This window comes from Trachemys scripta, chromosome 1, assembly GCF_013100865.1.
Source record: "Trachemys scripta elegans isolate TJP31775 chromosome 1, CAS_Tse_1.0, whole genome shotgun sequence".
In the NCBI taxonomy this organism is placed as follows: domain Eukaryota; kingdom Metazoa; phylum Chordata; order Testudines; family Emydidae; genus Trachemys; species Trachemys scripta.
In genome coordinates this window covers 15,662,966-15,685,873 of record NC_048298.1, presented here as the reverse complement: position 1 = coordinate 15,685,873, position 22,908 = coordinate 15,662,966, and the positions used below count along the sequence as shown (strand labels likewise).

Sequence of the window (22,908 nt, the reverse complement as noted above, 5' to 3'; positions counted from 1 at the left end):
AGCTCAGGTGGTAACTAGGGGATTCTTCATGATGGCGCCTCTCCTCTGTTCTGTTCCACCCATTTATATATCTTTTGCATAAGGCGAGAATCCTTTGTCCCTCTGGGTTTCCACCCTCTTCCCCCCCTACCCCCCCCACTGGAAAAGCACCAGGTTAAAGATGGATTCCAGTTCATGTGACATGATTACATGTCACTGTAAGACCCCAAGCCTTTATTCCTCCCAGCCTGACTCACAAGAAGGATTCCTGCAAACAGAGCCATCCAGTCAATTGTCCTGGTTGATGGGCGCCATTAAGATTCCAAACCACCATTAATGGTCTACACTTTGCATAATTACAATAGGCCCTCAGATTTATATTTCATATTTCTAGTTTCTGATACAAGAGTGATACCTTTATACAAATAGGATGACCATGCTCAGTAGACAATAAGCTTTGTAATGATCTTTTACAAGAGACCTTTTGCATAAAGCATATTTCAGTTGCATTATATTCACTCATTAGCCATATTTTATAAAATCATATAGACTGCAACGTCATAATCCCCATTTTGCAGATGGAGAAATAGAGACCCGCAGAGAATCTGTGATTTGCTCAAGGTCACCTAGGAAGTCCGCGCTGGAACCAGGAACGGAAGCCAGGTCTTCCGATTCCTAGACCTGTGCCAAAAGTGTGCCCTTCACCTGGTGTCAATAGTAATACACTACCACATATGCTATGAGGACGTTAAATCAATGATCACTACAATATGTTTTCTTATCATTTATGTACTACCATAGGTGTATCGCTGTGTATGCCATAGGGACAAGTAAAAGCCACGAGGTCCCTGACCCATGCCTTTTATAATCCAGGGGCAAAATTCTTTAAATGGCACCTCCTTAGAACAAGAGCATGATCGGGCACTGACACATCTTTTACCTCTCTCTACCACTGCTCCCAGCCAGCAGCATCAGAACCCACCTCTTGCTAGCCCCCCCCCCCCCCCCCTCACCCAAAACAAATGTCTGATTCTTGCTTTGACCTAAATCCCATGGGACCCCCAAAGGATTCTGGGATTAAGAGTCAGGCTAATATATCACTGCAGGTTTTGGGATCCCAGGTGGGTAAAGTATGAGAACTCTTCCCCTAGATTAGAAAGAGAATGAACAGTAACCGGAGAGTTAATTCTTAAAGGGGGTTAATATGAACATTCCTAATTGGGGATCTCCTGCATTCCTCATGAACAGATATTTATACAAAAAATTATAATGGTGCTTATTTGATATGCGCAAACAATGTTCAGATGTGCACAGTTCGGAAGGAAAGTGGGAAAACTTGTGCAGCATGGACTTAAGCGGCCTTTTTCACCCAAACATGGTTGTGCAAAGCTGTGCTAGTTATGTAACTTCTGAGCAGAGGCATGCTGAAGTATTTTCATTCTAATGCCTCTAAAAAGCAGAGAGTGGTATCCTATTTCTCCTAAAAGAATGCCTTAGGGTTACTTGTTACAAACCACAAGTCTATGCAGTAGTTTAAAGATCTAAAAATGTAAGCCTTTCAAAAATAGTGTTTGATGGGTTACAGTACGCTCAGAACAGATGTTCAAGCTCTTTAAAGAATAAAATTGCACTTCCGGAGACATTAAGCGATTGAGTGAACGCTTCTGTGCAAGGTTATTTTCAAAGTTTATCTAGGCAAAAACTAAAAATTAAGTGAATAGTCCTAGTTGCTTGCTTCAATGTATCCCTCTGCGGCCTGGATACGTTTATTCTTTTTAGATAGATATTTTTAGGCCTTGATTTTTTATTTAAAAGGGGCCTCAACTCTGCCTCTGCTTTCACAGCTGGAAATAATTGTGTGCACAACTTGAAATGTGTAAATGTTTCATATGCATACATTTATAGTGTTTTTGTTCTCTCAAGAAAATTTTGAAATTCAAATTCTATATTAGTTCTTTTAGGAAAACACCACATTTAAGGTGTTTTCCACTGTAAAGCAATTAAAGCAAAATATTGACATTTCTCAAGGGATTGTGACCACGGGGGTTTTTTGGCATAAATTTCCCATTGTTGCAAGAACCAGGAGGAACACTAGTGTAGTGAAGGCTCCTGCAGCTGCCATGTTATAAAGACCTGCCTTGGAGAAGTGTCAGATGACGCTGTTAACAATGCTAGTGGCGGCCTGTAGCCCTTTTTATACTAATGCTCACACTGTTGCTAACATCGGTAGACCTAGCCAAAAAACCCTAGTGTAAACACAATTAAAACGTGTAATATGAAGAACATTTAAAACCAGAAATGTTTACTGGAGTGTATTTATGGATAGACTTTCCATAATTCAATTTGTAGGTTCTCAGACCATAGAGTTCTATCTGCACGTATAAAATAATAAAGATTAATGGGGAAAAAAACAGGAGTACTTGTGGCACCTTAGAGACTAACAAATTTATTAGAGCATAAGCTTTCGTGGACTACAGCCCAGATCTGTTCTGATCCTGCTGAATTTATTGGCAAAACTCCCATTGAGTTCAATGGAAACCGGCAGGATCTGGTCCTTACTTTTGATTGACTGAAGTGCTGATAGGATAGCTTTGAATGACTCTGAAAATAGCTTTCATACCTCTGAAAATATAAAATTTGTAGTTGATTGGATCATTTTAAGATATGGCTTTAGTATGAAGGAGATATTTTCCTTGGCTATTTGGATACCCAAATATCCATACTGCTATGTTTGAAAAGTCAAAACTTTTTTGTTTCTGTTTAGTATGGCAAATTTAATTTATCTAGAGAACACCCATGGTAAATAAGGGCTGCATACAAAATTCATGTGAATCTACTGGTATACATAGACTTGGAAGGATTAGATTTTTATCAGTAAACATCAATTTCACTGTACACACCCACACACCAGTGAAAAAATATTTCCATTGATGATAATAGAAATTTACAAATAGGAAAAGTAGGAAAAATGCTGTTTGAGAACTTATTAAAGTTTGATTTAAGGATATTTACTTCGTATATTTTTACGACATTGACAATTTGTGTTTTAATGGTTATAAAACTTTAACTTTTTGAATCTCAACATCTGCTGTTATTAAATAATCGTTGTCTAATTCCCTCATTGTCTGATACCCCCATAATTTCCCACAATTGTGAAAACTTCAATAAAAATCTAAAAAAAGCTTAAAAATAAACATTGATATATTATCTGTCGGAATTATAAAAAAAAAAAAATTGAATTCAGCCAAACCCCCGTCAACAGTACTAGATGCAGCATATAAGTGCTTTTATGTTGCTGCTGGGGCAGCTTGTTACAAAATACATTGAGAAAACTAGTATACCACTGCTTTGGCCCAGAGTTTCAAACTCAGCCAAACATTTCCAACATCTGTATAAAGGTTTCTTAGCCTTGAATTAAGGTACCAATAGCATAGTGAAGTGAACTAGGCACTATCAGTAGATTTACATACTGCTAACAAAAATTTAGTGGAGCCTCTCAAATGCTTGCAAAACAAAATATTTGTGTTTAATTATTTGTACCAAAACCCACTCAGTATTGCCATAGAACTGAGGCAATGACACCTATCTGGGATACCCAAATACTAGTTTTGGACAAGGACTTTCTTTGCTTCAGAGACTTTTGTATAAAAGACAAAAGGCCTTTAGGACCTAAGCTGCTTTTTTATATCCCTCAAGAGCAGGGCTTGGGAAATTTTTAATGTTAGGCCCCAGCTTCTCTATATCCAAACCATTCCTCAAGAAAATTCCAACCTGAAATGTTTAACATGATTCTTCGTCAGTTTCACTGCTGCCCTTTAGGGTTCTGAATAGCAGCAGTGAAAACTGACAGGACACTATTCAGTTTTCATTTTGCTGCAGCTTGAGAAAGCTATTTGCAGCAGCAGAGGCACCAGAGCTGTCTGTGTGTAGATTCAGGAAGATAATGCTGCATCCTTTTACATTCACTTCACTTATGGAAGGTTTTTTCCCCCGCAGCCATGAGGGCTAGAAACTGTAATTTATTTTTCTTCTTAAATAGGGAATCTTAAATTTTTTAAGAAACTGTTGGCACTCACCTGTGAAATAATTGCAACAATATGAAAACCAATCAGTGTCTTGACAGTTTTCATTGCTGCTGTTCAGAATTCCATGGACAGCTGAGATATTAACAAGCACAGAGCACTTTCCTCCCTTCGCCACATACTGGTGGTGGACTATGCTTTGTCATCAGGGTATTAATTTTTGGTTAATAAGTTTAGTCCTCTGGCTGTTGTCTGATAAAATACTCAAGCCCTGTATGTGTCTAGGAATTTGCCTTTACTAATCTGCATATTAGCAAGATTCCATATTCAGTTCTGCTTTTCCACTACTGGTAAATGGCATGTGCAGTCAGTGAGAATTGTATGGCCCTGGACAATGGCTCAGTCGTTTACAAGCTAATGCAGACAAAGACCGTTATGTGTCCTTAAACTTTTTAAAAGCAAAATGGGGAAGAAACCTAGTGAGGGGGTGGGGGGGAGGGAAACACCTTCTTTCATTGCTTTCAGTGAGATCTAAAGTGTTCTATATAGGTGTCATCAGGAAGACCCGCCTGCCCTAAACTATGAATATTCAAGTAAAACAAATAATATGGGAAAAGTAATTGAAATCTGTTTTTACTACTTGTATAGGCGGGAGAGAGAGAATATTAGGTTGAAGAGCAGTAGGAAAAGGACACGATTACTGTATGTAGTACTGGCATGTTTCTAAACAGAACAAGTGTATTTAATGACTAGTTTACATGCTGTAGATAAGTATTTGAACATTTAATCTAATATTGTGCAATGGAGGCATTTTTGTCTGGACGTGAATTAAGTTTGCATGTTGTGACTTGAGAAAGGGTTTTATCGATGTGGGAGTAGTCTGAATTCATCTGAGCCAGAGTTTGGTTCTACTCCCAGTTCTGCCACTGTGCGACATCGGGCAAATTGCTTCTATGCCTCAGTTTTCCCATTTTTGAAATGGGGATAATACATTGTGAATGTATGGATGGAAATTGTTAGTTCTGTTCAATATTGTCACTGATTATTTATTATTTACTCAGATTGTAACCTCTTTGGGGTAGAAACTGACTCTTTGTTCCGTGTTCATACAGCACCTCACACAATGGGTTCCTAGTCCATGACTGTGGTTCCTAGGTGCTATGATAATAGAAATAATAAATAATAATAATTCTTGTGTAGGGAAATGCAGGATTGGGCCCACAGTTTGTGATTAAGGCTGGGATTTTGCAAAGGCACCAAAGGGAAGGACTTGAATGGGCATTGGCTGTCTCGCTTCCTTATGTCCAGTTGGAAATCCCAGCTGGAGTAATTGACAGCTACGGTCCATTGTTTTTGGTATTTACTAGTTTTTCTCCAAAAAATTTGTGTGTTTTGAAAAAGTCAGTATTTGGGCTTTACTGGTTTTGTTCTTCTTCTTCTACCTGAATTTTGGGTGAGCCAGGACCTCTTTCCCCCCGGCTTGCAACAGCAGAGAGCGAAATGGGCAGGGAGCCAGGTCTGGCAGCTGAGACCACCCGACTGCTGCAGTGACAGGCCCACAGGGAGCAGGTAGTTTCCTTAAGGGCTATGTTGTGTTTACCGAGCACCTCTCCCACTCTTGGTGCCCTTTGTTTGTGATTTTTATTGTGTTTTCACTCTTTTAAAAAAAAAAAATTGGAATAAGTTCCTGGGAAATTTTAAACAAAACTAAAAACCAACAGGACCTTATTTATAGCGTAATGATGGGTGGCCAGATTTTCAGCTCCTGAGCAAGCTGTTATCAACTCAAGTCTGTCACTAGTCGTTCTTTTTACACCGGGAGACCTCAATTCCTGACACACAGGGTCCATGTTACAATGTGGATAAACCTTTATATATGTTTTTTAAAAAGAAATGGCCTGCATGGGGAGAACAGTATTCAAGCTATATTTAAAATAAACCCTATGAAATTTCTGACTGATCCTCTCTGATGCCTTCCAAAGTAGACTTACGTTCTGCAAAATGCTTTATCAAACATTCCCAGACAAAGAGACTGACTCATATTCTATTTCCAGGGGCTCTTATGTTAGAAAAATGATCCCTCAGTTGTGATGTCCCTGCTGTAGGTAATTCTGCATTGGCTATCTCTGTGTAAAAGCAGCAATAAGTGTGTTGCTGGTTTATGTGATCATAAATGCTTTTAAAAATACAATATATTTACCCTCCACCTATAATAAGCATGCACTGTACGTACTTGATTCTGTTTGAGTTGACAGACCTTGTGTTAGGGCCTAGAGAATCTGAATTGTCCTGTCCCTTAAAAACAAACAAGTATAAAACTGGGTAGCAGAGCTTATTCAAAGGCTGCAATAAAGAGCATCTGTGGTGGCATAAACCAGTGGTGGGGTGCACAGTATGGTCCTTCCAGCCAGAAATGTACCTTTTTATTTTATGTGGCATCTTGATAATAATCTGAGGGACATGCAATAAATTGTTAGTTGCAGCATATGAGAAAATGTTGATAACCCTGTGATGATAAAGATGCATTAGAAAGTAGGGAAAAGTGGTGTTTTTTGTTTTTTGTTTTTTTTAACATCTCTGTATTGTTGATGTCAATAAAGGATTTAAATGATATGTCTTAGAACCTTGTAATAGCCAAGTCTTCAGTTACTGCAATCACTGTTGTTACCTAATATTGACATTATTAGGTCCCAACCAGGATTGGGGGGGGGCTATTGAGTTGGTCACAGGGCACATGCATACAAAAGCAAAGTCCCTGCCTTGAAGGGTTTAACAGGCTAAGGCCTAGAATGAACCTCTTACTCACTGTGGAGAGCAGGTACTCCCGGGAGTAGTTCCAGTGAAGTGAACAGCTGATATGTGAAGTGTAAGGGAAGAAATTATGATTCAGATAAATTATTAAAATGGGAGACGCCAAAGGGCCTGATCTGTTTCAGACGTGGAAATCCAGAGTAATTCCACCAACCCCATTGGAAAAAAAATGGCAATACTCTGGATCTGTGGTCTCCATCTATTCCACGCTCACCTCTATGCTTTGGGAATGTTACTGGCATAACAAAAAGACCTGACCTAAAGCTCATTAAAGCCAATGGATCTGGGAATCTTTCCATTGACTCCAGAGGGCTTTGGATTGGGCCCGTAGAACAGATGTGGGACCCAAGCTCTGAGCTCTTTTATATGGGAGTAAGTAAACAGTCCCTGTCTAATGATTAACTGGAGTGAAACTGCTGGTTTTGTACTCCATTGAGTAGCAAAGTGAAGGAGATCACAGTTCAGATTTGGTTAAAGCGTGGATTCAGTTTTCACTCTGGAAAAAAAGAGGTCTTTGAGTTTCTCTCAGTAGCTCTATATTAAAAGGTCTGCAATGTTCAGCTGTTCCATCAACCATGAGGATCGAGGTCTGTATTTTTTTTTTTATGCAACGTCACATCAGTTTATCTCTGACACACCGCATGCTGTGAGGCGGTTTTTGTCTTTGTAGTGAGTCGGTGGTTGTCTCGTGTGAGTGTTTAGTTGCAGTGTGCCACCTTCTACTGGTGGGGTTCTGTGATAGTAAATGAAGGCAGAATTTGGCCCAAGATGTTTAATTTCAGATGCAGGAGTTCTGTGTGCTGTGACTGATGCTGTTAAACGTAACTAGGTATTAAATGCCGCAAACAGATAACTTCAAAGCTAATTTGCGGATTAGCTGCTAATAAAAAGCTCTCTTTTATTGTGATTTATGTACGATAAGAGTACACTTTTTACCTGCCGATTTACACCAGCTAAAAATATGGTCCTTAATTGTTAAAGTTCCCAGGTAGGGTGACCAGAAGTCCCGATTTTTGGGCCTTTTTTCTTATATAGGCTCCTATTTACCCCCCCACCCCCACCCCCTGTCCCAATTTTTCACATTTTCTGTCTGGTCACCCTAGTCCCAGGTCAAAGTTTCGATGTTTTATTCAAAATCTAACTGTAATCAAGATGTGAAGTCTCATTGTGCATTTTGGGAATTTTTTTCCAAATTAAATTATTCTTTTTTCTAAGTAACAACAAACAAAAAAAGAGGGTAAAATGACTTGTTTAAAACACATGAATCTGTTGCTTGGTAGTGCTGCGTTACAATACCGGATGTACCTAAGAGAGATCATATTTTCCACTGTAGTTATTAAATGGGGTTACTGGTAGTGGGAAATGAAGTCCCAATGGACTCCACATATACACCCAGTACTCAATGTATTAATTGTTTTTTGTAGTTTATGCTCTTAGGCCCCAATGAAGCAAAACAGACTTAAGCATATGAGTAGTCTCGTTAAAGTCACTGGGACAATTCACGTACTTGAGTATAGGCATGTGCTTAGTTATTTTGCTGAACTTAGTCCTCGGTGTTAAGATTTGATAACTAAGAAGGTCTAGATTATTGAAGTCCACAGCCTGAAGAATTTTGAGGAGGAAATTGTTCCTCAGTCTCCCCCCATCCTCCCAAGAATACTGTGACTTTTTGCAAAATTTAAGAAGCTAAAGTAAACTGCTCTAGAGCCTTATGTCTACCTACTGTCAAATGTATCTATATCTATCTATAAAAAGGTAAATGTTACCCACATAATATATTTTAGCTATATGGATGCAGCCACCAATTCTGTATTTCTTTGCGAAACAAGGTCTTTAAATCTTTTAGCGTGATTGTTTCTTGTGTTTTACAGATAACTTGAGTGAGGACACTGAACTCAAAGAGCCATATCTTACTCCAAGAAATATCATGGCTGAACCAGACTACATAGATGAAGACAACCCTGAACTAATTAGACCTCAGAAACTAATCAATCCTGTGAAATCATCCCGGAATCATCAGGACCTTCACAGAGAGCTCCTTATGAACCAGAAAAGGTGAATTCAATGGAACTTTTACTCTGTAATCAACAGGCTCATCTTCATGTACAGCGCTACAGCTGCACCGATGTAGCTGTGCTGTGGTGAAGACGCTATTACGCAGACGGGAGAGCTTCCCGAGATGTGGTAGCTTCTCCCATCAACAGCATTGTCTACACCAGAGGTGAAGTTGGTATAACTATATTGTTTGGGGTGTGGATTTTTCACACCGCTGAGCAACGTAGTTGTACAGATTTAGGTCTGTAGTGTAGAGTGGGCCAAAGTGTCGTGCTACCCAAAACTTGATTAACATTTTGTGTAACTTTAAAGATTCAGTGTTGGGAGGGCTTCGGGCTGCACAAACATTAAATTTGCAGAAAGCTGGGGTGTGAATCTACACCTTTGAAGTGGGACTAGAGCAAAGTGAACCTAATGACCTTTTAATGCACAGCTGCAGAGTCCACAGGGAACAATGAGTCTGCAGCAGGCTAGTGCAGGGTAGAGTCACACTCCAGCTTGCTTCAAACTAAAGTTTGTGTTGACAAACCCTAAATTACAATGGCTACCCATAGCATTTAATTCTATTTCAAGTGAGTGCTGGATTGACTGATTCTTTTTCCTTGGTAGCTGTATCTTGTGTTCCAGAATCTAATCTTGTGGGTTTTTTAAAATATTATTAATTAATTAATTAATATTTATATTGCAGTAGCACCTAAAAACCTCAACCAGGTTGCGTCTTGTTGTGCTAGGTGGTGTGAAAATGTGTATGACGGACCCCGCCCAAAAATATTTCTTAGTCTAGGTCTATGCTAGGCACCTTTTTAGTTTGTGCTTCCTGCGTTCCCACTGGGGAGTTACAATGCAGCACACTGGTGTGCGTTGCAATTCACACCCCTGTAGTCTGAACCATGGGGCCATTTATACAAGCCCTTAGTTAATCTTCAGAATCTGAATTGTATATACATAAACTGATACAGTCTACAAACAGCCCGGAACAATATCTCTGGAAAAAGTGAAAGCTTGCCCTGTTTATCTCAATGGGATGAAGACTTGGAACGTAGTGATGAGAATTCATTAGCAGTCTCACGACTGATCAGAGAGCACAGTAAAGAAGAAGATCATGAAGCGCTGCAAAATCTGCTGTAAATGGCATTTCATTTGGCCTCACAAGTAGGCAGAGTTTGAGTTGTGGGCAGGGTTGGGAAAACGCTACTGCTGGTTTTTGCCACCATCTAGCCTGACTCCTTATTTACAAAGACACCTTTAGGTCACATTTATTATTGAAGATAAAATTTCTCATCAGTTCTATAGTCTTCTTTACAACTAAGTTAGGTGTATATTTGGCATCTGCTTTCCTGATGCATGTGCATTACTATACATTATGCAAGTGCTACTTCCTTCATGCTGGTAGATGATACATAGCACAGTGCTTTCTTTATATACTGCTTAAGAGCTAAGGGCCCAGATCCTGATTCTGTTGACATCTGTGGGCCCAGGACTCAGCCCATAGTTAGCTGGGTTTCTGTTTTAAATTAGTCAGCAATGGAGGTGAATAATTTTTGAAAAATTTAAAAATAATCCACCCAACCAGACTGTAAAATGAGCCAGATTACTGGAAAGAAGAACAGGAGTACTTGCGGCACCTTAGAGACTAACAAATTTATTAGAGCATAAATATTAGCATGCTCTAATAAATTTGTTAGTCTCTAAGGTGCCACAAGTACTCCTGTTCTTCTTTTTGCGGATACAGACTAACGCGGCTGCTACTCTGATTACTGGAAAGAATTGTCAATTTAAACGGTATTAAAGATTTGACTGATTGCAGATGATATCCCTTTGCCAATACTTTGCTGAGAAACTTGGTATCCTCTTGTGCTTTTCAGTCCATGCTGTGTCAGATTAATGTTTCCAACTTGACTTCCTTCTTTTTCATTAATATATTAGTAAAATCCCTGGTCTGAGCTCTAACACAGAGACCTGGGAACTGGTATATTCTTAACGAGGACACTTATTAGCTCTGCAGCCTTGGGCAAGCCATTTAACCTCAGTTTTCACATCTGTTAATTGGAAATGATATGTACCGACCTTGCAGGAGTGTTCGTGAAAGTTTCAGTATATTACTCCTGGGGAATTCTGCACCAAAAAAAATTAAAAATTCTGTGCACAATATTTTAAAATTCTGCATATTTTATTTGTCAATAAATAAAGGTGAAGGTTCCAGCATGGCGGTGGGGAGCACAGGCCACTGGCTGCGGAGGAGGTGGGAGATCACCCTGCAATTTTGCTGCCCCCTCCCCCCCACCACCACGACATGGACTTGGCAGTGAGTCTGCATCCGACCCTGACACAGGGCAAGGGCTGGGCCTGCCCTAGAAATACTCTGGGGCCCTGTTCCTCCATGCCAGATGCACTAAAATAGCAAGCAAGAGGGACAGTGTCTCGGACGCATACCCAGCCCTGGCCCCGATCCAGGTGTGAGGCAGGCAGGCTCAGCCCAGCAGGATCCAAGTGTCGGGTGAGAGGGTTCTGTGTGACGCAATCTGGGTGCGGGCGGCTTAATGGGGGATCTGGGTGTGGAGAGGATCTGGATGCACAGGGGCTCATTGAGGAGTTCCGGGTGCAGGGGAGTGGGATTCCACAGGGGGGTTCAGGTGACGGTGGTTGGGGCTTGCGGAGGGGGGTTGGTGGAGAGGCCTGGGTGACGGAGACTCCGTGGGGGGTTCAGGTGCTGGGGGAATGGGGCTTGATGGGGTCGGGTCTGGGTCCAGCTGGTTGGGGCTCAATAGGGTGGGGATCTGGGTGTGGGCGGCTTGTCGGGGTGGTCCAGGTGCAGCAGGGGTGGGGATTCGAGTGCAGAGGCCTTAAACGGGGGGAGGGGGGTGGTCTGGGTGCAGGGGTGGGGGCTCAGATGCAAGGGAGGGGTCCAGGTTCGGGGGGCGGTGTCTGGATGCAAGGGGGCTTTGGATGCAGGGAGTTAGGCTCGGTGGGCGGGGGTTTGGGTGCGGGGGCTTTGATGTGGGGGTTCTTGGTGCAGGGTGAATGGGGCTTGGCTGGGAAGGTCCGGGTATGGTGGGATCCAGATGCACAGGTGTTGGACAAACGGGGACACAGCTCCCCGGACAGTGGCCCCCTCCCCCCTGCAGCTGAGGAGCAATGGGGGCAGAAAGCGGTGGAGGGGGTGCAGAGCTTCTTGCAGCCAGGGGAGGTTTCTGGAGATAGGTCTGACCTGGCCCCAGTCCTGTCACCTCCTGCTCCCAGTCCAGACAGGGCATCCCCTGCTCTGCGCCCCCCCCCCCCGCCCCGCCCCCGGGGTGATTTACCTCTCCGGCGACTGCTCCAGGTGCCTGAAACGACGTGCTTGTGCTGCTGGGGAGGAGTGCATGACCGCTTTTGCGGCTTCCCTATGCTTCCACATCAGAAGTCATTTTTCTGTGAGGAAGCAAAGAAATCTGTGGGGGACGTGAATTCTGCACTTGCTCAGTGGTGTAGAATTCTCCCAGGAGTAAGTATGTACAAGCAGGTGAAAGATCATTGCTATACATAATTAAAGATTGGCCTGCTCTTACAAGCTATAGTCATGCAACGCCTTGGATTTCAGTGGGGCTACTTGGGTCAATAAGAACTGTTCGCATAAGTAAAGGCTTGTAGACTTGGACCCCAACTCCTTGAGAGATTAAAAAAGGATTGTTTTATAGTTGTCAGAATATACCCAACCCACACTGTTGTAATAATGTTTGTACAAGGTATGCCTTGTGAGGCATCCATTTATCATAATTTGCTGATCAATAATAATATGGCAAAATGCAGGTCGCAGGATTGGATGTGACGTTATAAACATAAGCTGAAATCATGACTAAAAGAATGTTTTCCAAATCAGTCTGGGGAGTGGCCAAACCAGTTCCTCGGAGACCGAGGGCAAGCTGATGCCTCAGCCAGGTGTCAACAAGGCCAGTGGACCATTACCTGCTAAGTGGCTGTTCACTGGCAGGAAAGGGGACGGGGCAAAAAAAAAAATCTACATCTTAGCAAGAAACAGCATGGAGTTTTTTCTCCACATCTTGCTCCCAGCTGGAAATGTTTTTTCAAGAGGGGAACTGAAACTATAAAAACAGGGGCAAATGCACCAAGACTCCCCTCTCTCTCCCTGCCCATTCTCCCTCATTCTCTGCACCTGAAAAGACAAAGGAAGCAGCTGTTGGATTCTAGGGGGAGGGATCCTGACTGCTTAAAGCATGTGGTGAGAAAACTTTGCTTTGAACCAAATATAGTTAGTTAAATTAGGCACCAGTAAGCGTTTTATCTTTATTTTTCTTGCAACCATTTCTGACTTTTATGCCTCATTACTTGTACTCAAAATCTCTCTCTTTGTAGTTAATAAACTTGTTTTACTGTTTTATCTAATCCAATGTGTTTAAGTTGGAGTGTCTGGGTACTCTATTTAAAATAATAAACAGGCACATTCTTCCCTTAAAGGAATAACAGACTTATTATATTTGTACTGTCCAGGAAAGGGCTGGGGAGTACAGGACCTAAATTATGGGGAGAAGATCTGGGATGGGGATGGGGGAGGGTCACCCTGCAGCATAACCAAGTCCGGTAAGAGCCACAATGTGGCTGGTTGGCTGCAGCACACACAGACCGAGCTGGGAGTGACTTGCATGCAGGAGGCTTTTTGTAAGCAGTCCAGGTTGGAGGCTACAGGGAACCCCGGTTACAGGGCAGGGCTGACACAGCTACTCATTAGTCTGGATTGTGCCCCAGGATGTCACAGTTGTATATAATCCAGGGTCAGGTAAATTGACAAGGTTACAGATAGCTAGGATTTTTCTCTGATAATTTGTTCTTCATTCTTGTGTTTGTCAATGACATTCATGGATATGTCAACTCCAGAGGATCTGGAATGGGTTCAAGTAGATTATTTTAGATTATAGGACTGCTGTGGTACTATTGCTTGGGGTCTATGGCCAGTGTTGGTGTGACTCTCTGATTATGAACATCTTCCACTTTAGAGTATTGTCCAACTCCCAGACAAGTTTTGGATTAAAATCCTTAGTTTGAGAGTTTTTTAATTCTTTTCTGGGACTGGGAGGAAGGGGGTAAACACCAAAATCCTTTGGCAGGTTTTAAACATTCAAATCCCTATATATTTTCCTTTTCGTTTGTAATGAGTAAATATCTCAGTTGGCTTTGCCTGGGAGAATGGATTTTTAAATAAAATCAGAAATGTATTCTCACAATTGCAGAAGACTACATGCTTTGGAGTATGGTTTTTAGTGTGTGTGTGCGCACACACTTTAAATAATTTTAATGTTAATTACAAATGTTACATATATACCCACTATATCAATATAAAATTAACATGATGAAATGACAATTTTTTTATTTTTATTTTTGAAATGATCGGTTTTTAGAAGTAGTGGAAAAAACCTGAACATGAATGGGTATCCTCAGTCATTTTAGAACACAGTATATAAGGGGTTTTCAGTGGATCGGCCCTATTCATTTAAATATTATCTTAATATTTTGCATTTGTCCAGTACATTCCATCTGATCACAGTGCATTTTATAAACACTGTTTTAGCTTCACAGTGCTCCTGTGAGCTTGTCTAAAGTAGACAAGCTTTTAAAAGAGGTTATATTTGGCTGCCCTTCTAACATACATGCATATTTTACAGGCTGGCCTTTTCATGAAAAGCATAGTTCAGCAAACACTACTATATAAGCTTTGTATAGTGCTAAAACGTCAGTGTCCTGAGGTTTAATGAGTGTGATATTTGAAATCCTGCTCCTTCCACAGCAAGGTCACATTGATAGAGGGGAGGCTCTTCACCCCGCAACCATTGCTCAGAAACATTTAACTTTTGTCTTTAGTGTTATAAGAAATTGAGGGGGGATATGATGAGGGAAGGGTCCTTTTGCATATCTAATGCTGAAATTCTCCCAAATGCCCGGGGTCAGCTAACTAAATCTAAATGAATCCTCTACACAGTATAATAGCTCTCCAATGACAATGAAATGGACACATTACACAGTCCAAGCGGATCAGAGAAAGTTGGCAGTTAGGTGTGTGTGCGTCTTATTTTGTGTTAATGGGATTAAACATCAAAGACTAACTTCTAGCACCAAAACAGAGATATTTATCTTTAAAAATGGTAGTTATCGGTTAACTTGAGGGAGACGTGCATACATTTCTGTGTGAATATACAATTGATTAAAAGCTCTATCTCTATTTTTTTTTCCAAAGGGGTCTTGCACCTCAGAATAAACCAGAGTTGCAAAAGGTGATGGAGAAAAGGAAAAGAGATCAAGTTATTAAACAACAAAAGGAAGAGGAAGCACAAAAGAAGAAATCAGATCTGGAAATAGAGTTAATGAAACGACAGCAGAAGCTGGAGCAGGTGAGAAGGGAAATGGCATTAAGAATAGGTAGAGAAGATCACTGGGCTAGACATTAGAATGGACTGGGATTGATGGGGGAATTACAGGAGCCTTCTGTCTATGTAAGTATTTGTGTTCTCTGTGTGCACCTAAACAGTCCTTAATGGATTTTATCCTTGCAGCATTCCTGTGAGGTAAGGAAGTATTATCCCCATTGTATAGATAGAGAACTGAGACTCAGGATAGGTTGAGGCCTGCCTACCCCAGGAGGATTCATAACTGTAGTATGGTATATAGACGCAGCACAGAAGTGATTTTGCTGGTATAATCTATACCAGTTAAACAAGTACAGACACTTCCTGACTTATGCAAGCGTAACTCGAATTTTGCGTAAGTCGGAAACGTATCTCCAACCATTCTCTCCCCCCCCGCGCGAAAAAAAACCTTCCTATTTCTATCTTACAGAACTTTTTCCGTAAACTCAGATTTGCATATGCCGGGTTTACGTAACTTGGGGTGCGTCTGTAGGCTATACCAGCATATGCACTTTTATACCAGTTTAACTTCATTTACGCTAGGGGTTTTGCTGGCATAGCTATGCTGCAAAAAATCACACCCCTAACCAATATAGCTGTGCCAGCAAAACTTTTGAGTGTACACAAAGCCTAAGTATCTTGCTTAGGGAAGTGCATGACCAAGCCTGGAACTGAACCCAGAGTCCTGATTCTCAATCCTGTGCTCTATCCACTAGACCATTCTTCCTACCCCTCCCTTAAAGAACTTTTGTTTTAAAGGCATGCAGTGTTGTTGTGTATTCTCTTTTAACACAGCCAAATACAAGGTCACACATTTAGGAACAAAGAATGTAGGTCACATTTCTAAGATGGAGGAATGTCTCCTGGACAGCAGTGACTCCGAAAAGGACTTAGGGAACATGGTAGAAAACCAGTTGAACATGAGCTCCCAATGCAGTGATGTAACTAAAGGGATTCTTGGATGTATTAACAAGAGTAGCTCGAGTAGGAGAGTGGTATTGCCTGTGTATACATTGTAATCTGACCATTACTGGAATCCTGTGTCCAGTTCTGGTGCTCACGCTTCAAAATGGAATGTTGAAAAATTGGAAAGGTTCAGAAAACAGCTACAAGAGTGATTTGAAGTCTGGAAAATATGCCTTAAAGTGAGCTGCTTTCAATCTATTTAGTTTATCCAAGAAAAGGTTAAGAGGTGATTTAATCATGGTTTACATATACCTACATGGGGAAGAGATTTCCGATTGTAGACAGCTCTTTTAACCTAGCAAAAAAGTCATAATGAGATCCAATAGTTGGATGCCGAAGCTAGACAAATTCAGACTAGCAATAAGGTGCCAGTTTTTAACAGTGAGGGTAATTAACCATTGGAACAACATACCTAGGGATGTAGTGGATTCTTCATCCATTGCAGTTTTTAAATCAGGTTTGGTTCTCTTGCTAAAAGAAATGCTGTAGCTCAAACCAAAGTTATGGCCTTGATGCAGAATTTAAAAATCTATGACTCTATTGCCAGGCCTTTAATAAACAAACAAACAACCCTAAATACAGAGATTATGTGACTTGCAATCTATTGGGGTGAAATTTTACTCTAATGCAGAGGGCCAGCCAAAGGTCTGTGTGTTCCTTAACAAGCTTTTTTGTTTGTTTGCATTAAGATAATCCAACACACACCAAAGTGCCTTCAAACAACAAAACAACTTACTCGAAAGCATTATTTTTTTAATTTAAAAAATCAATTTAAAAAATAATCATAATTAAAATACAGTTAACCCAGCTAGTTTTCTAACTAAATATTAATTAATTACATTCCAAGCCACACAAAAAAAGTTTAGAAATTAAGAAATTTTGGAGGGTGAGAGATGTTTTTTTAAAATCCTCACCCCAACAAAGAGCCCAGTCTCAAAACATGTCGCCACTTGGAAGCTCCCTGAAATGTCCTTGATTGGCTCAAGTTCAAATCTGGAAAAATAAACCTTGTTGCAACAGGGAAAACCTGCCCATAGCAAATAGTGTTGCAACTCTGCATGTGTGGCAGGACTGACATCAATTGACAAAATGATTCATTGTGGAATAGAGCCATTCTTTATTATAATCAGATGTGTCCCTTGTCACAGAGCCAGAACAAGGAGAGCTTGTGAGCTTGTTTGAGTGGTATGTGGTCCCCATTAATCATCAGGAAGACCCTGCTATATTCAAATGAATAGTTGCTTTCAGGATAGTATTTACTGTTTGCTGTCCAGAGAGTTGCTTCTTCCTGCCTATTGGCTCATAGGTTTGCACTCAGGACTTCCAGGTTAATTGTTATTCAAACCAATTCATAAATAGCATTCTTTACTAGCAATATATGACCACGCCTCATGGTGCATAGTAAACAACTACATGCCCTAATGTTTTTTGATGGCTGCCATGTATGGGCAGGAACGCCACATGCTTTAAAAATGTTAGTAATTGGACACTCAAAATGTCTGCAACAGATGGGATTGGGAGAACTGTTGTTTTACTCTTCTTCTGCTCAAGATAGGCAAAGCAATTGGAGATGTCTCCATTAGACACCTAAATCCATGTTGAGATCCTACAACCATGCATGGTTAATAACTTTTATCCTCTGTATTCTTTCTTTGGACACGATTGTTCCCCTCCTGCACTGAAAGCCAGAGGAGAGGATTTTATTTATTTTTAAATTGCAAGGAAATTCTCATGGATCTCTCTAAAGACTTAATCTCATTGTCCCGTCATGTGAGTACGGTTTGCCCCACGTGGCAAAGCTATTTCCAAGCTGGGTGGATCTTCCAGGAGAGACTGGTTAGAGGAGATTGTGATACTATTGTCTAAATGCCACTTCACCTCTTTTTGTTAAAGTACGTTCTGGTACTTCTAAGTGTTTGAGGCTACATTTCCTTCTGTATGAAATCATAGCTTTAATTTTGGTCTGGGACTTTTCATTTGTTAATACAGGTATTTTATCTTTTTATAAACATGACTCTCATTTCAGCTGGAACTTGAGAAACAGAAGCTCCAGGAGGAGCAGGAAAATGCACCTGAATTTGTTAAAGTCAAAGGCAACTTGAGGAGGACAGCCCAGGAATTGGCAGACGCTCCAGACTCCTAGAGGAAATACCTGCTAAGACTTTCAACGTTCCAGCAGTGGCTGCAGAGAGAGGCTTCTGCAAGTTGTCTGACTCCTTTGCCCTGGACAGGGAAGATATACGGCATTCCGGTGACGTTTACCGAAGATGGGTTTTGAATTCCTGGAACCTGTGTGGATTAAAAGTCTGCAACATAAACAGATTAAACTCGCCAAACACAGTACTGAGACCAGGGGATCAGCAGCCCGTTTTCATGTCAGGATTATGGACATGTCTGAAGTGCTTAATGAGAGACTTAAACCAGGGACACTAGAGAAACCCTTTGAGTGTTGCACTGCTTGGTTTCTTCTGATCCCAGTTTAGTGGAGACATCAAGCTTATATTCTGCCCTTTTTTTTTTTTTTTTTTAATTCTCTGGTCATATTTTATGGAACTTTGCTGTGCAGGGAAGTTCTCTCTTTCTGTCCCTTCAGTCTGTGTAAACTCCATTTTGAAAATGTGGGTTCCTGCATTTAATTTTAATGGGGGTTAAATGTAGAGTGGAGTGGTGTGTCCTGGTCATTGCTGGGCATCTGCACTGGCTGTTACCACTGGGAAAATTGGTGCAAAGATATAGGAATGTTGAAAATTCCAGGGCACTGAAAAAGCTAAAAAAAGTTTTTAGGACCAAATTCTGTCTTTGGAGGTGCATGTAGAATTTGGCTCTTGAGAGTGCAAAAATTGGAATATTTCCTCACCTGGGCAAAAATCAAAGGCTGATTTTCCCCTCTCATCTCAAACGCTTCCCTTGCTCCCACCCCAGTAGAGCAATTACACTGTACAGGCCCATGTACAAGCGTACCTTTTTCCTTCAACTCTTAGTGGAAAATGATGCATCCTCTAGTTTTTATGTTCTTAAAGACTGCTTGGTTTGCTGGCGTGGTCTTTCTCCTCTGGGACCTACAGATCTAAACTCAGTGTTAACAGATCAGTAGCATTAAACTCACAGGACTGACTACGATCATTTGAACTAAGGGGCTTGCTCAGAGCACCTTGAAGACAATGGGAATGCTGTGCACGGATCAGCTACAGAATCAGATTTAAATGAGACCAAACTAGCCCTCCAAGGCCACTGAAATGAGAAACTTTCCCTAATGTTAGATAAGCTCTGACTTCTCTCCCATCTTTTCTCTTGTCTCATGAAATAAGGGAATCAAGTTATCACGGAGTCTTAGGACCATATTCTGTCCCCTACACGTAGCCCTATTGACTTGCCACCGAGTAAGATGGAACTCGGTCTGAGTAAGGGTGACAGAATCTGACCCTTAGTGCTCATGACAACTACTCATCCCCTCTCAGGAAAGCCTGGAGTTGGGGAGGAGACTGCTTATGAAGGACCAGAGCCCCCGCTCAGTTACGTGTGCACACTACCAATGCCTTCATGGGAGGGATGCCTATCCAACTCGCTCATCGTCTTTGCCCTAGAGCGCTAAACAGAAATAAATGCTCCTTTGTAATTACATCTGAGCTAACTGCTTGAGAATATTTTCTCTTAACCTCAGCAGTGTGTGCGCAAGATGCTGTTTTTCTCTCTTGTTTTTCCCAGGGTACTGGAAATTTAAATACAATTTCAGTATTGGACTTGGGACATAGCATTCACAATTAACAGGGTTTCTTAGGCATATCCTTCAAGTTGTCAAGATCAAGTTTTTTTTTTTTATGATGACACAATTAGATTAGAAGTAAATTAAATTTTGGGAAACTTGTTACCATTGACTTAGCTTGACATTGCAGTTCACATTTAGAAGATTAAATGTTACAAGTGGTTTACAGAGCTGTTCAGGCTGTGGTCATACAAAAGTCAAAGGCGAAATGTAAGTCGTTTTGTAAACTCTACCATATTGTATTTTTGGGAAACAGGACCGTAACTGCTGCAGGTTTTTTTCCCCTGTGCCTTTCTTGCTTTGGAAGAAGGTCTTCCTTTCTAGCAGCCAGTCATTCAAACACACACTCTGACTGGATTTGCCTCTTGTCTTTTGTCCAGACAGCCCTAGGCTCCAGTTTTCTGTTCTGCGTGTCCCCCCCGTACAAGGGCAGTGGAAAATACTCCTTTAGAAATGGTACCTTGATGCTGAGCCACTGCTGTTTATCTTTCTCACCCACTCCCTGCCTTGTGACCTCCTTCAGGTCTGCTGGATTCCACTTCCACAGCCAGCCTGAAGTCTTCAGAAATTGAGGCGACAACCTCATTTTGCTTGACCAGCACATTGCTTCAGACGAAGCTCAACCTCTGCCATTTCACCTCAACGTATGTGGCAACCCAAACTCAGATCTAAACCAAATAGGGCCTAATCCAAAGCGTGCTGAAGTCTGTGGAGAAGGCTTCCCATTGACTTCAGTGGACTTTGGCTCAGACCTTATTGGGAATATAGGATGGACATTTTCCACTTCCCATTCGTGTTGGTGTAACCAGTTGACTTGCGGTTAAAGGTAGAGCGTCTCTTTCTAAAAGACGGAAGGTCTGAATACGTCTTGCACGTACAGCGTGAAGTAATTTTAAAAAAAAATCAAATTCTGCATTACTAGACTAAATATCAGTAGAATGACAATGTTTTGTTTTAAATATCTTAGAATTCTGCTGCACTTTGTCTAGGAACCCAAAAGTCAATTTCATGTGGCTCTGGCAGGCAAAACTCTGGGTTTTTTTAAATCAGGTTCAACGTTGGTTTAGATGATGCAGCCCTTAGATAGGTGACCAGTTTGTCACACCAGAAATCCCATTCAGTCCAGAGGCTACTTATGTGAATATCTGCTCACCAGTGTGAGGAAAGGGATTTGTGATCTGGTCCTTAGTTACATGAAATTTTAAGCAATCCTCTGTGTTTTCATTGAGCTATCTTCTTGAATTAAAGGTGTCTCACTTTTACCAATTTCTGTCTGTAATAGGGCTGGACAGTTTGGTGATTTTTTTAAAAACCCTTGCTTTTTGTTAGTAAATGTAGGATTTCTTTCTAGTTCTGAAAGCTGGCTTTAACCTTCTGTTAATATCTGTTCTTGTTTGAGTGTACATATATAAATATATATAAATATAAAAAGGGAGCCTTAATAGGTGTGTTTTCATAATTTAATATTTTTTGTATTTGCTCTTGTATAATTGTTTTTAATTAAAGGTATTACAAAAATGAGGGTGGAATACTTAGAACCAAAGTTATGCTTAATAAAATCTACTACATGCTTGGAATATGCAACTGTCTCTGTCTTGACCTACTGAAAATGGAGCTTTGGAGCTGCGCTGAAAGTTATCCAGGTCATTTTAAAATTATATTTTGTCTTTATTTTTGCAAGGAACAATTTCAAGGCCACACTGACTTGATTCCTGTAACTTGCCTTCATATTTATATGCATGTAACGTAGTCGGCAGATTAGTTTGGCAGAGGCAGCTAAATCTTGCTGTCTTTTTGCATCTTATTTTCACTGAGAATTTTTTAAAGACACTTAAAATCTAGGCAGCATGGAGAAGTGATTTAAGAAAGAAAAGGAATGCTGAGCTGTTCGGATAGTACAAGTGAACCAGGGAGTGGAAAGTATTAGGCAAGTTTTTGATGGGATTAAATAATTCCTGGAAGCTATTGTATATACTTTGCTGACCTTATTAAAGCACATGGGGCAAAATTCATTGCAGAAATCAATTGATTGACAACCAGGCTACATTTGTCCCATTTAAAAAAAAAAAAAAAAAGTAGTATCGAGCCTGGTCCTGGGCTCAATCCTGCAATGTGCTCCCAGTCCAGCAAAGCGTTTAAGCATATTGATTCGCACGGGGACTACTCGTGTTGAAAGTAAAGCACATGCTTAAATAATCTGCTGGCTTGGGATCAGTGTGCTCAGCACCTTCAAGGATTGAGGCCTCTAAGAGCAAGATAATGATCTCTAAAGGCAGACTGGAAAAATACAGAGGGAAGAAGATGGGCCAGGGGAAAATGTTGGTGTCCAATTCACTCCTCCCCTCCTAAGTCCTTAATTGGGATGAAAATGTCAACCTGGGTGCTAGCGTAGTACAGATGGTGATAGGAGATTCAAAGGCCAATAATGGGGTGGAGTTTAGGGGAGGAGAAGAGCTGTGAATTCAGACCAGATGTCAGGAAATGCTTTTTTTCTTCAGAAAATACTCAGCATGTGGAATGGATCCTGGCAATGCTGCTGAAGCAGAAACTGGAGCTGCTCCAGGAGCCATCAGATGTGGGGGAGGTAGGAGGGAATGGAGTGTTTTAATAAGGGATAAGTTTCTATGGCCTGTTGGAAGCATTGCCGCTTCCCATCCCCCCCACCCCACCCCAAACATATAGAAATGTGTTTCAAATTATCCTCTAGATATTTCATTCCATTTTCAGAAAGAAATAAAACAAAGAACGTGGGATGTTTGATCTGCTTATGTAGCAAGTCCAGCAAAAACAAAACAAAAAAAATAGTCTTCCTTTGTATTTATGTAGGTTGCGTCCTGTTAAATGGTTTTACACTTAGGGTATGTCTACACTACGAGAGTAGTTCGATTTTACTTAAAGCAAATTTGTGGAACTGATA

The 22,908-nt window shown here is 41.0% G+C and overlaps 1 protein-coding gene across 5 annotated transcripts in view; it reads left to right on the top strand.

Annotated features, from left to right (window-relative positions):
- Positions 1 to 21,424, top strand: part of FAM107B (family with sequence similarity 107 member B) — an 82,993-nt gene extending 61,569 nt beyond the window's left edge. For 4 of the 5 annotated variants that reach the window (XM_034765249.1, XM_034765243.1, XM_034765234.1 and 1 more), the window contains 3 exons: positions 8,684 to 8,867; positions 15,094 to 15,247; positions 18,255 to 21,424. In XM_034765249.1, the coding sequence (XP_034621140.1) occupies positions 8,740 to 8,867; positions 15,094 to 15,247; positions 18,255 to 18,371 (399 nt within the window). In that variant the 5' untranslated portion in view covers positions 8,684 to 8,739 and the 3' untranslated portion in view covers positions 18,372 to 21,424. Of the gene's footprint in view, positions 1 to 7,240; positions 7,400 to 8,683; positions 8,868 to 15,093; positions 15,248 to 18,254 lie in introns of those variants that run through there. The other variant, XM_034765215.1, reaches the window with a different exon arrangement.
- The last annotated feature ends 1,484 nt before the right edge of the window (positions 21,425 to 22,908 follow it).